The sequence below is a fragment of the Cryptomeria japonica genome, unplaced genomic scaffold (genome assembly GCF_030272615.1).
Source record: "Cryptomeria japonica unplaced genomic scaffold, Sugi_1.0 HiC_scaffold_558, whole genome shotgun sequence".
Taxonomy (NCBI): Eukaryota; Viridiplantae; Streptophyta; class Pinopsida; order Cupressales; family Cupressaceae; genus Cryptomeria; species Cryptomeria japonica.
Genome location: NW_026729367.1, coordinates 8,266 through 21,011, shown reverse-complemented (window position 1 = coordinate 21,011; position 12,746 = coordinate 8,266). Strand labels below are relative to the sequence as shown.

The 12,746-nt window shown below is 47.8% G+C and overlaps 1 protein-coding gene across 1 annotated transcript; it reads right to left on the bottom strand.

Moving 5' to 3' along the window:
- Nucleotides 1-9,584: 9,584 nt before the first annotated feature.
- Nucleotides 9,585-12,001, bottom strand: LOC131872332 (uncharacterized mitochondrial protein ymf2-like). The gene has a single exon (XM_059216051.1). It carries the CDS (start codon nt 11,897-11,899, stop codon nt 10,634-10,636), a length of 1,266 nt encoding a protein of 421 aa, XP_059072034.1. The 5' UTR covers nt 11,900-12,001; the 3' UTR covers nt 9,585-10,633.
- Nucleotides 12,002-12,746: the final 745 nt, after the last annotated feature.

Below are 12,746 nucleotides of genomic sequence, written 5' to 3'. Positions count from 1 at the left end.
CCGCCACCGGGAAAATCACATTTAGACTACGGGGCTTAGAAACCCTACCATCGATCGTTCTTTAAAAGAGATCCGGCTTCGAATTCATACACGTAATTGACCGAAGGTGATAGCCCTGTAGATAGTTCCATGGTTCGATTCTGTAAGTCAAACGGTGTTTGCCCGGTGGGATCGCTTCGTAGCGAGAAAGGGGGACCACCCTCTAAGCCCAAGTATTCCAGACAAGCCTTCATTCTTCAGGTGAGCTCTCCTTCCTCAATGACCGATAGCGTACAAGTACCGTGAGGGAAAGGTGAAAAGGGTGGAAAGTGAAAGTCACCAAAGCACTCACAGGCGGGGTGCTTTCTTGACCATTTCACTTGAGTGAGATAGGGGAGAGTGGCTTAATTTCCCGGATCAAATCCTAAAATATACGAAGGAACGCCAAGTGTCAGTAGCGGGACGTTCTGTAAATTGGAGAAGGGACAACACCTGGAGATATCAGAAGTGAGAATGCTTACATGAGTAACGATGAATCATGTGAAAAACACACTCGCTGAACTGCCTGAAATTGGGGTTTCTGCGTAAGGAATTACTCATCTTTTTCCCCTCAAAGAGCTCGTAGAGTTCGGGAAGATATGGTCTTGGAAGGTAAGGTCCTGGTCTTGGAAGGTACTTTTGATCCATACCATCTAATTGTCCCCGGAGTGCCGTAATTCTGTCACTATCGATCTACGTTGCCGTAATTCTGGCCTCCCTACCTATCATCCGGCGGCTGGCTGGAAGAATTGATCCCGCCTCGGAAAAGAAAATGAATAGGACCCATCGAAACCATAGCGAGTTGGATCCGGTTGCCCGTAGGGCCCGGCTGTTACCCGGCTGTGAATGGCTCACTGACTGAAACATGGGGTGAACAAATGAAATTAGAAACCGCTTCATTTGGTCAATGCGTTGTATTTCGATTGGAACCCTTAAAAGGTACTTTGTATCGATTGAGTGAATCGCACTATTGATAGCTTTTCTTATATAATTTGTACCCCGCTTTGCTTTTCTATTTTTGTACCTTGCCATTTAAACTGAACCTTCATGTACCCTCTGTTCATTCTGGGACCTCAAAGAGCTCTAGCCCCTCCACAATATGTATTGCTTCGCTAAGCCGTTCAGTTAACACAAAATCTTACCATTTCAGGTCCCCCCCCCTTCCATCTCAGCGAAATGCATAGAGCATAGCGGCACCCTCTGACTAGACATCAGCTTCCGCACTGCGGCAAACCCCCCAACGTACTTGTTTACCCGTGTAGCCCCCAATACCTTTAAGTAATCTATCATATATTTCGTATGGTACACACATACGTCCGTCTCTGTACATCCTGTGACGGAACATGGAGCTAATAGGCGGCTCGTTCAAAGTTTGTAGCGTGGGTCATCTTGGGGCTCCCTCTTGCCTTTTCAACTAGGCTGATACTTTGAAATCATACTGGTCACCTGCTTTACACCTCGCGTATAGGCGGAGATTTGGGTGGGGAACTAAGTGGAACCTGAGCTGCGGAGACGTTACTATTTTGATTGCTGAACAAATTGCCATCCCAAAGCTTATTAGTTCTCTTACATTGTAGCACGGGCCATAGTACGACAATAAGCCAAGTGCTACTGACCGGTAGGTGGCAACATAAGCGTAAACATTATGACCTATGAAATTCAGGTGTTTCCTGTCTCGAGGAATCAGCGGAGATTACAGATCGGCCCTAGTATCATAGGCGACCGAACGAGCCTTTGGATAATTCGTTCCATTGGTACCCCGATTTGCCCTATCGCAGGGCAATACGAAACCCGCTCCTAGTAGTAAGCCCCGTTCTCGGGCTTAGCCCTTAATTCTAGTCCCTTCAGCTCGGTCCTAATAAAGGTCTGCATCACGTTGACTACTTCCCATGCTGCTTCATCGCTATTTGCTCGAGTGCCTATAGACACGTCGTATGCATACCTGCCATAGTATATCCCTCGTCCCTTGATGAGCTCGGTGGCAAATAGATCTAGCTCGTGCAGGACTATGTTCATAAGTATGGGAGAGAGTACAGATCCCTGTGGGATACCCACCTCGGTGTTGGTGAAATTGGTCCCATCTGCAGACTGAATGGGATTTTTGAAGAATTGATGTATGAGATCCGGTCTTCGATTTGTTGTCCGAGCAGCATAAGTAAGAGGGCGTGGGACAACACTATAGAAAAGCACTTGCAAACATCTGCGTGAACAAATCGTTTCACACCCGGAGTGTGTGTTATGCAAATGACTCAACCCATAGGATACAGGTTCAAATAGGGGTTCAAATACTTGTAGTTTACCCATCACTAGTTTAAGTTGATCCAGCACTCCGCCCAACATTCTATCCATATCGGTAGCTAGTAGCATCCGATCCTCTTTTCCCAGCTTCTCCACCACCACCTCACTACGCGTCCTTTCTAGGTCCATAGCCATCAGTAGCAGAGTCCCCTGTAGCGGATCTATATACAGAGGCAAAGCAGCACGCACCAGAGGAAACAAAAGGTGAACCAGCTAATAGGTAGCTGATCTTGAACCAGCAGGGGAGCAAGCAGGTGCAGTTGAAGAAGAAGCAAACGTAAAGGCGTTGGCATAGGTTGAGCTAGTAATTTCATGAAATTGAAAGTGTTGATCGAGCTGGGTAAGCGAGGTTAGCTAGTTCTGGATCGATTGGATGATCTGCAATTGGATCTGTTCGAACTGCTACTAGTTATGCTGGGTCCTGATCCCGATCTACTTTTGGTGGCTTTGCTCACGCTCCTACCTTTCCCTCCTCTGCCCCTGCCTTTCTAATTGCCCTACCTGCCTTTATAGGCGCTGGCTCTCCTGTTATCTATGCCTACGGTACCTCTGCCCTGGTCGATGCCTTTACTATATTATACGTTGCTGCTTGAACTTGGCCAACTGAAACTAGGTAAGCCGCTACGCTAGCTCTCGAATGGGCTCTGTTCCGGTTGCTTCTAGGTCTCAATCTGAGCAAGATGGTAGTGGGTAAGCTACTGGATCAATAGGAAGTGGAAAAACTACTCGGGCCCTACTATTCTAAAGGGGATCGACTGGTGCTTTTACCAAAAAAGCTGCTTAAACTGAAACTAGGTAAGCTGCTGGATTCCTAGCTTTTGAGAGTGATAGTATGGGCTTCGGTGTGTTTGTTATAGGGTGTAGGTATTGATTCAATAAAGTGTAGTTGTAGGAGCAATGAAATGAATGTCTTGGGGCTTGATATTTATGAAGGATATTGCCAGGTTAGGAAAAATAACGACTATATATCATAGTTATTTTAGATTCTAACCCCTCTATAAGACTCTTTATGAGATATAAAGTAGCTTTAGGAGATTTAAAGTATGCATAGGATCTATTCCTCTTTAGCTACTATAAGAATAGTTTGAAAGTTGAGTCAATTTAAATCTTAGATTTCACCCTCCCCTGCTATCCTTACCTTAAACCCATTTACAATGGGCCTTATAATGACTTATTTCTTCATCAACCACCAAGGACACACACATCCGGATAAACCACACTTTCTGGAAAGCAATAAGCAGGCTACTCTATCGATTAGATAGTAGGGTTTCTATATCTTCTATTTGAGCTTTAGGAAAGGTTAGAATAGGTCTAAGTCATTCTATTTGAGATTTTTGAGTTTTATCTCTATTTTGAGTTGTAGGATCTATTGTAGAATTCAAAGTCTTGTTCTAATCAAAAAAAAGAGAATAAAAAAACTAAACAAAAAAACAACAAAATTGCAAATAGTGTCATTAGTGGAGATTACAGAATATCCACTTAGACCTCTGCTTTTGGTGGTATTGAAACCGATGCCATCTGCGAGTCCATCCTACCGTTTTGCTTTTGCCAGCTAATGCTCGTTATTGATATCTTCCTGGGGCCTTCCTCGTTGGGATAAAGAAAGTGATCGCCGGGTTAATGGTTCAGGTTTATGGCCGCTATAAAAGCTTGGATCATATCGATCACGAGTCGAACAGCTTGGATAATCTAGATCACGAGCTCCGGCCGTCAAAAAAAGCCAGATACACGGGTCTGGGCCCTCTTCCGTTTGTGCCATCGTAACCGAAGCTCCTTATCGTCCCTAGCTTCTTCTCGTATCATTCTTGCCTTAAGCCTAGCGGATGGATGATACACAATAGGCCAAAGCGAGACTCAGTATCTAATAAAAGGCTAATGGCCGCCTAACGAGAGCCTTGCTCAATTGTCTAAATAGTTAACGGTGGTGACGGGCGGGTCTGGGAGATAATACATCCAGATCACAGTCACTGATCTGTCATAGTCGCCCACGGCCCGTGGCTGGATCGAATCCATCCGACATTTGGATCCGCGATACCAAGAGGAGGTATATGATTTCCATCATTCTTGCGCAGTAATCATATTCAAGTTCCTACGGCTAAAGAGTTCCGGTTCGGGCGTCGCATACAAACCCAATAAACTCCCCACCTCGCGTCGCGTCCCTCCCGGTTCTTTTTCTATAGCTAGTTAGCTAGTTCCGGATTGATACCCAGATCCATACGCAGATCCTACAGCATCCGTATCAGTAGCACCACTACTAACAACATCAGCGGATCGAGTAGCGCTCCTTCCTGTCCCAGTATAAGATACTGTACCAATTTCTTGAGTAGTAGATCCACTTAAGAAGCATCAGTAGCTTAAGAAGCATCATTGGCAAAGATAGCAGCAGTAGCCCTAGCATCACCAGTAACATCACTAGTAGCAACACGAGTAATAGCAGTTCCATACCCACCAGAGCAGTTCCATACCAAGGAGCAGTTTATATAGCAATAGATCCAGTTGGTTCCGCAGCAGTTGATTCTTTTGATCTAGCACCACTAGCAGAGCCTTATAATTGAGATAATAAATTCGAAGTGTTTGAACCTGTTTATCTAGCACCAGTTTAAGTAGATGATCCAGAAGCAGTTCCATACCCAGTAGCAGATCCAAATCCATTTGCAATTGATCCGGAGCCAGTGAATAACCTACCAATAGCTCAGGCGAAGGGAGCAGAGACAGCTGGAAGAGCAGCAGTTTGAGAACAGTCCCAGCTTCTATACCACCATCTTGCCTAGAGGATTGACCAGGGAGCAGAGGTAAAGGCAAGCGGGGAAGATGCATTTGAACTGGTTGTTGACCTAAGTCCAGTTCCAAAGAAGCTACCCATCCTAGTGCCATCACCCCTCATAGTTCAGTAGCCATAGCCTGTTCCAGAGCGCCAGAGCAAGTGGACTTCGTTGACTCGGGGAAGCGCGAGAGGCAGCCAATTGCAATCTATAAGTCTAAAGAGGCCTCAATAGAGTTATGTCAAATCCGGAAATGATCCAGCTAACCGAATGAAACCAGCTAGCCCAAGAACTTATATATCGCGCGATTACTTAAGGATCGTTCAAGCATTAATTAATTAAGAATTTGAAAGGCTGCTGACCTTGTTTCTGCCTGAGTTGCATTTTGTAGTTCCAATAAGTATAGTTCTGGTATTAGTATGTGTTCAGTCAAGTTATTGCATCCGTACGTGTTACTATAAGCTGCTTCGTTCCAGCCCTTTTGACTCTGTTAACTTATCTTTTTCACAATAGAAAGAAACATGCATGTCTTACTGTAGCGTAGTCACCTAACGACTTAATAGAGTGGGCTAGTAGTGGAATAGAAGGAGCTATCTGTCTTAACGCCACGCTAACTCATTTTCCAATGTGTTACTTTCTAACTGAATGACTGACTTGCTTCCTTTCTGACTGAATTAATTACGTAATACCTGCCTTACTAACCGAAAGTGAATTACTTATTAGAAGGGAGGGGCCTGGTATATAATAGTAATAGGGGCTTACTTTCTCACTGACTGAATTACTGACGAAAGGGAAAGAGAATTCTATCCCTACTTATTTATTAATTACGTAATACCTGCCTTACTAACAAAGTGATTGGGAGAAAAAAACAAAAAATGAAGAAAAAAAAATTGTCTATTTAAAGCCAAGCTTATATCTAAATAACCTAGCGAGAACCGGACCAAGAAGACCTACCTTTACGCCATCACTCGCCGGGGATGAGAGCCTCGGGTTCTAATAGCGCAGAAGCAAGGTCGGTTTCCCATGATTCATAGCCCTTTCCCACAGCACAGGCCCAATCCATTTCGCCAGCAGGAAAAGGGAGATAAGCGCCGAGGGCCGGGGAGGAGAAGAGAACTAGAACTATGGGGCACTTTCACACTCTGGTCTGGTAGGAGGCGCCCATCCGGCCGCCGGATTCATTCGTGGAGTCTAACAACAATATTGAGAGATTGCGCCTATGACCAGCTTATGCACAGGACTTGGGGACAGATACATGGAGGAAAAGTGGTTGGTCAGATAAATCCTCTCTGCACTCACCTATCTATATAGATAGGGATATTCCGTAGCATAAGAAAAGGATGGGTCCCTCGACTCCCAAGGATAGGGGGTCCTCTCTACGCCTTTCTCTCCCAACAAACATAGAGGACGAAAAGCCTTCGACATTTAATATATTCTATACTACACATGCCCACCCACCCATGTTACGTATAGAATCCCCTACCCCTACCGCCATGGTGTTCCGGATGGGAAGCAATTCAATAAGGATGGTTTGGCCGGCGGATGGTTTGACCGGAATAAGGCTTACGGAAAGCAATGGAATGAAACGCTAGAAAGCCGCCTACTATAGTTCCCAAATGCAGGGTGGGCCCCTACTATTCTATGCTGGAGGATAGCCGTAGGCATGTTACGTATATAATCTGGTGTTTGAACTACTTCTACCGGGGCTAACCCTGAGAATGTCGATTTCTTCAATGTCGAGGGTGGGACCGGAGAACTACCTTCTTTCCCGTGGGTTCAGGATGGATACCTAACTATAGTGAGTTAGGCAAATCCCACTTCTCTGGACAGGCTGCTGTTACCGGAGCATGCTCAGGTAGGCTCCAATCGACGTTTATGGCTGAAGGACTTGCCCTCACCTTAGGTCGAATGGAAGCCCTGATGAGTGAACAGTTACCTGAACTGAACACCCCCTGAACAGTTATAGGGGCCAGGTCTTTCCGGAACTCCCTCCCCAACGTGAGCTCTCTATCCATCCATCCGATAAAATGCTGGAATAAAGTAGTTGAGTCAAGAAGATTTATGAGAAACTCCTGGGAGATCTCGCTGTTTCTCGTTACAACCAGGTGATCATTCATTCATCACCGTGGGTTCAGGATGGGAGTGTTAAGGCTTTACACCCCCTGGATAACTATAGTTCAAGGAGAGTAGGGTTACCCCTCAGTCTCAACTAAGTGGGTGGGGTCCGGAACTTAAAGCTCATGCTGTACCAGCTACCGGGGCCACCGGGGGTTCAGGGAGGGTGCCCCGGATGGCCTAATTAACGAGTTGCCTTCCGAGTTGAGGATGGTGGGCCTGCTAACATTCTGAATTCCCCATAGAATAGTAGGGCCTCCTCCCGGACATCCATTTTCCCTACCGGAGGTGTGGGATGGAGTTTCCCTACCATTTTCTTTTCTTGTCCGACCATCCTTTTGTTCTCTTGGCTGTAGGAAGGGTAGGTAGCTTTCCAATCAGCCTCCCAACTATTTGAATTCTCTTTCGTTCATTACCGTTGGGACCCATGCGACCTTCCAAGCACCGGATAGAGATTAGCTCTTTCTCGCCAACAGAAAGAAGTCAGAGGGTCCTATCCAATTACCCCCAACAATGCTTCGGCTATCCGGGCTTGTCCTCACCTTAGGCCAGCCAAACGGAAGGCGAAAATATCCAATATCCGAAGCTCGTCCTCACTTACCGGATGGAAACCGAGCACGCTCCCACCCCACCCAACTGAACTAATCTACCGTAACCGTGGGTTAGGGGAAGGCACCCCCAGGATGGATTAGAAGTTCATCTTACGAACGAACACCCCGATGAACCGGGAGGCAAGCAAGGTTTGTTTCTTTCCATCGATCCTTCCGACTAGCTATTATTTGCACTCCTCACTTTCCGATAGCTGGATGGTAACACGCACCGGCAAAAACACATTATAGCACACCGGCCAATCTTCTCCAACTTCTCTAGGACTAGGAGTTCCATCCAGCCGAAAATGGAGCTACCTTTCTCGCTATTAGTCGTTTTCACCCGGGGGTGAAGGATGGTTCTCGGACGGGTAGGGCCCAACTGACGTTGATGACTGGATATGGCTGGAGATGTAGCTTCCGAACTGCCTTCCTTCCTAGCTCCTCGAAGCACCCTGCCTCCAATCAGCCTCCCTCGTAAATGAAGTAAACTATAGTTCCGATCAGCCCTCACCCATCTCCCAAACTTCCGAACAATCTAGTTAGGTCCCTCGCTCGGTAGTAATTTGTATTCGCTCCATCCTCACGGGAGAAGAGCATCGAACATCAGCTTCTAACCACCGAGGGAGAGCAAATGATGTTTTTAGAGGGCCAAGCACCGGTTGAACAATCCTATCTTTCCTAATCTTTCCTCCCGGGCTTTCGACTGGGGCTAGAATAAGCTAGAATAAGAGGAGACGCGATGGGGCTGAATCGGAGGTAGATTAGTTGGAGGTCCTTATTAATTAGCTTGTTAGCCCTTCGACATAGTAGGGGGGGGTTATATTGCCGGGAATTAGCCGGAGGGTCCCCTTTACTTTATGTAGTAGGGGTAGTAGGGCAAAGGTGAATAGAGTTCTCGTTCTGAATAGCACTCCTATTAGATGAGGATAATGGGGACTACCGGGGCCTACCAAGACTGGATAGAGGATTTCCCCGGGTGGGGGGGGGGAAGAAAGAATATTTGTGCAGTCACCAATTTGTATCATTGGATTTGTGCAGCCCTACCTCCCTACCTAGCTATTAAAGGGGGGGGGTACCAGTACCATTGGATGCTTCCCCTCCCCATTCGTACTGGTGCTGTGCAGCGCTTCCCCATTCCAGTTACCATTCATTCTAGGGGGCAGATTGTTGAACAGAAGCGGTGCATTGGATTCAATCTCCCCGGCAGACCGAATCTCCGGGCAGATCGATGTATTCCGTGGTGGGGATTCTATCCCACTATTATTCCGTCCTACTATGAAGTCCTACTGTGGGGATCCTATCCCACTCTTGTTCCGTCCTACTATTACTACTTACCCACTATTCCCTTATTCCGTCCCCGTCCCACTATTATTCCGTGTTGGTGTCGCAGAAATCCGCTTTGTTATCGGGGTCCGCGAGACGACATACTACGCGGGCTTCTCGAACACAGAGTGAACGGGAATCGGTGGGCATGTTACGTGTATTCCATGAGGGGGCCTCTTCCTCTTAGAATTAGAATGGTGTAGCTATAGAACCCCAACTATAGAAGGTTGGGGTTATTCTAGCCCCCTACTATTCTAAAGGGCTAGCGGGCTGATTAATTGACAGATTAATAGGAACTATTGCTTTTCATTTATCAGCCTGCCCCATAGAATTGTAGGAGGGCATCAGTTCATTAATGACGTGCCCTAGGGGTGGGTGGGAGGCGGAGGCTATGGATGCGCTTGCACTCGTGCCGTTGCTAGAATCGAGCTAGAAGAACCCTTTAGCCCCCCACCCCCCCCTCCCCCCCTTTCTATAGTTGTAGTAATCTACCTCCCCCCGGTTATGCCCCCGGGCGGGGCCCTACTATTCAATTCTTCTAGCAGGCTAATGCGGGCCCACACACGCCGTAGGGCCCACTTCATTATTCTGATGAAGCTTGACTAGGGTGCCCCTGCATAGGAATCTTTAGTTCCCCCGAGCCAGCCGAATTGTAGGGGCCCGCCCCCTTAGAATAGTAGGGGAATCCCTTCCCACCAACTAGAATTGTTACTCTAGCAAGCTGCTCGGGCCCCCGCCCAATTCTATGGGCGATTCTAGCAACTATCGAGTGCAGGTTAATTAATGAACGCATCCATAGAATTGTAGGGCACTGATGCCATTGACGAATTCAAGTTGTGGGAGGGGGTGGGAGGGCGAACTAGAATTCCCGGGTTGGGTGGGAACCGGGGCTCGATAGTGGTGGGTGGGAGGCTATAGATGGGGGGAGGGCACTACAATTAGAATTCTGCAGGGTGGGCCCCTACTATTCTATGCCAGAGCACATTATGAAGCAACTATATCCTCCAGCATAGAATAGTAGGGGCCCACTGCCATTAATCAGCCCCAGCCGGGGGCCCTTCGACATAGTAGGGGCGCCCCCAGCCCCCGGCTGGGGGTAGGTCGAGACCCTCTTTATTAATCTAGCAGGGCCCATAAAATTGTAGGGGGGGGGGTTAATTCGAGGAGCCCCCAGCCCCGTCACTCTAGCAGGCGTACATTAATTGACCAATTCGGCTGGGGAGTTTTAAGGGGCCCTTCGACATAGTAGGGGGGAGGGTCTCGATATTTGCGCCCTACTATGTCGAAGGGCCCCGCCCAATTCTATGGGGCGTACATTAATGGCGGAGGTAGCTCGATTGTAGGGGGCTAGAGTAACAATTCCCCCGCCCGGGGCCTACTCTTTTCAATTGGCAGTTTCCTATAGTTTGAATTAATTCTGCTGGGTGATTGAAAATCCGGAGGCCCTTATACTATATTGGGGCGCCAGGGGCAGTTGAGGTAGATTAGTTGTTGTTGGGTGGGCCCTACTATTCTAACCCTACTATTCTAATGGGCTTGACTGGTGGGGGGGCCCCATTCTGGGCGGTGGGGGGGGGCTGCGGATTGATGATTTATGCGATTACGAACCGGAATTCGATTCCGATGCGACTTATCCTTCTGGAGCTGACGTAACGAACTGCGCAAGCCTCCCGGGGGAGCCAACAGAAATCCTATCCGAATGCGAAGAATAGAAGGCGGTTTCATCGTGGTGGTATACCAGCCGCCTGTTTCGAAACCTCCAGTTCCAATCGGAGCATATGGATCCGTCAATGGATTTGTATGTATAGCCGCTTTAGTCGTGCTCGTCGTTTCTCGAATGGAGAGAGAGTATCTCTTTTCCGGGAACATTGTCAACCAGAAACTCTTATGTCCGCGATTCTTTATCCACCACGATCTCAGAAAATGATCCGCCCCCCACCTTTCTCGAGTAGGGTTATAAATAGTAGGGGGCAACATATCGATTATGGCACGAAGTGATTCATCATGCCCATTCATACGTAATCGCGAGAGCGAACCCGGTTTATGGATCATCAAATTCCCACAAATGGGATGAAAAGTGGGTCCATGCAGAGAATCGAGACCCCGCAAGCAACAACGCTCCTTCCCCATATGGAGTTCGGAACCCAAAGGCAATCGTTGAGTAAACTGTATCTTTCTCGTGCTGGACAAAATAACACCTATGATGAAAATGCAAACTCCTCCATGCGAAAGATTCATATCCATTGGAGCTTTCCGGTAGCGATCGACGACCCCCTCTCTGTAGTGGGGGTGGTGGGGCCCAATCGCTAACCGCCCATTCGAGTATGGTAGGATAAGGGTGCGGGAGAATAGTAAACAGAGCACACCGCGGAAAGATTCTGGATATGACAAGTCTCCCATGAATCCGAGAAGGAGGAAGTGGAGAAGGAGAACGGAGCAAAATGATGCTTTAGCTCTAGTTTGGGAGCTTCCCGTACTAGAGTTCCCTCCCACCCGGGCCCCTACTATTCTATGGGGAGGAGAGATATAGTGGGCAATAGATCTGTTTGGTAATAGAAGAGGGCGGCTCGCTCCAACCAACACTCTACCGTCCATAGAGCGGAATCCCCTGGGGTGTAGATAGACTAGAGGGGGCAAGGGAGATGTGGGGATAGGGATTATAGTGCCACTGGAAAAAGGAACACCTGTGGGAACATCTCTACCGACGAACCATTTCAATAGTACGGGTGCTGCCGTGCCACGAGGCACGACCATGGAAGTAATGGAAAAGAATAAGTTCTGCGGTTGGACCATCTGCTCTATTCGTTCGTTCCGACGAGTCCAAATCAAATAGGCTAGAGAGAAAAGGACCCTATAGAATGGGGCGGGGGGCCCTCGATTGATAAAGAGGGCCCCCCTACCATTCTACAGGGTTCCATTCCATACGTAATATGAATCGAATCAATCTGTTGTTTCGTCTTGTGGGAATTGGCCGTCACCCGTTGCTAATTGCACGACACCGGATCCGCGTAACCGGATGGGGTGGGGTGATAATGAGACCGTGGTTTTTGCCCGGAACTTTACCCCTTTAGAATAGTAGGGCGGCATCTACCTCTGCCTAATTAATCAACCTGCTAGAAGGCTCGAGTCCCCTACAATTCTATGGGAGATTCTAGAACTATTTTATTAATCAACCCTACTATTCTAAATTAGTAGGATGCGTTCATTAATAAACCTGCTAGAATAAGCTGGAATAAGCGGCAATATAACCCCCCGGTCCCCACCCAACCCGGGCCCCTACAATTCTATGGCCCGGGGGGGCTCGATGAGTTGTGGGTGGGAGGCCCCTACAATAATCTACCTCCCCCCTACTATGTCGCCCTTTTTCATATTATTCTAGCCCCCGCCCAATCGAGCTACCTCCCCCCGGTTATGCCCCCGGGCGGGGCCCTACTATTCAATTATTCTAGCAGGCTGATTAATAAGGGGGGGCTTGACTAGGGCTAGCAAGCGAATTAATTACTGATTAATAAGGGGGGCTTTACTGGGTTGCCGAATTTGAGGGGCCCGAACCCGACACGACCCACTGTTTTTTACCCACCACTAGTGCATGCTTAAACCAGGAATCAATAATTGCCAGTTTATGGAATGCATCAAAAGG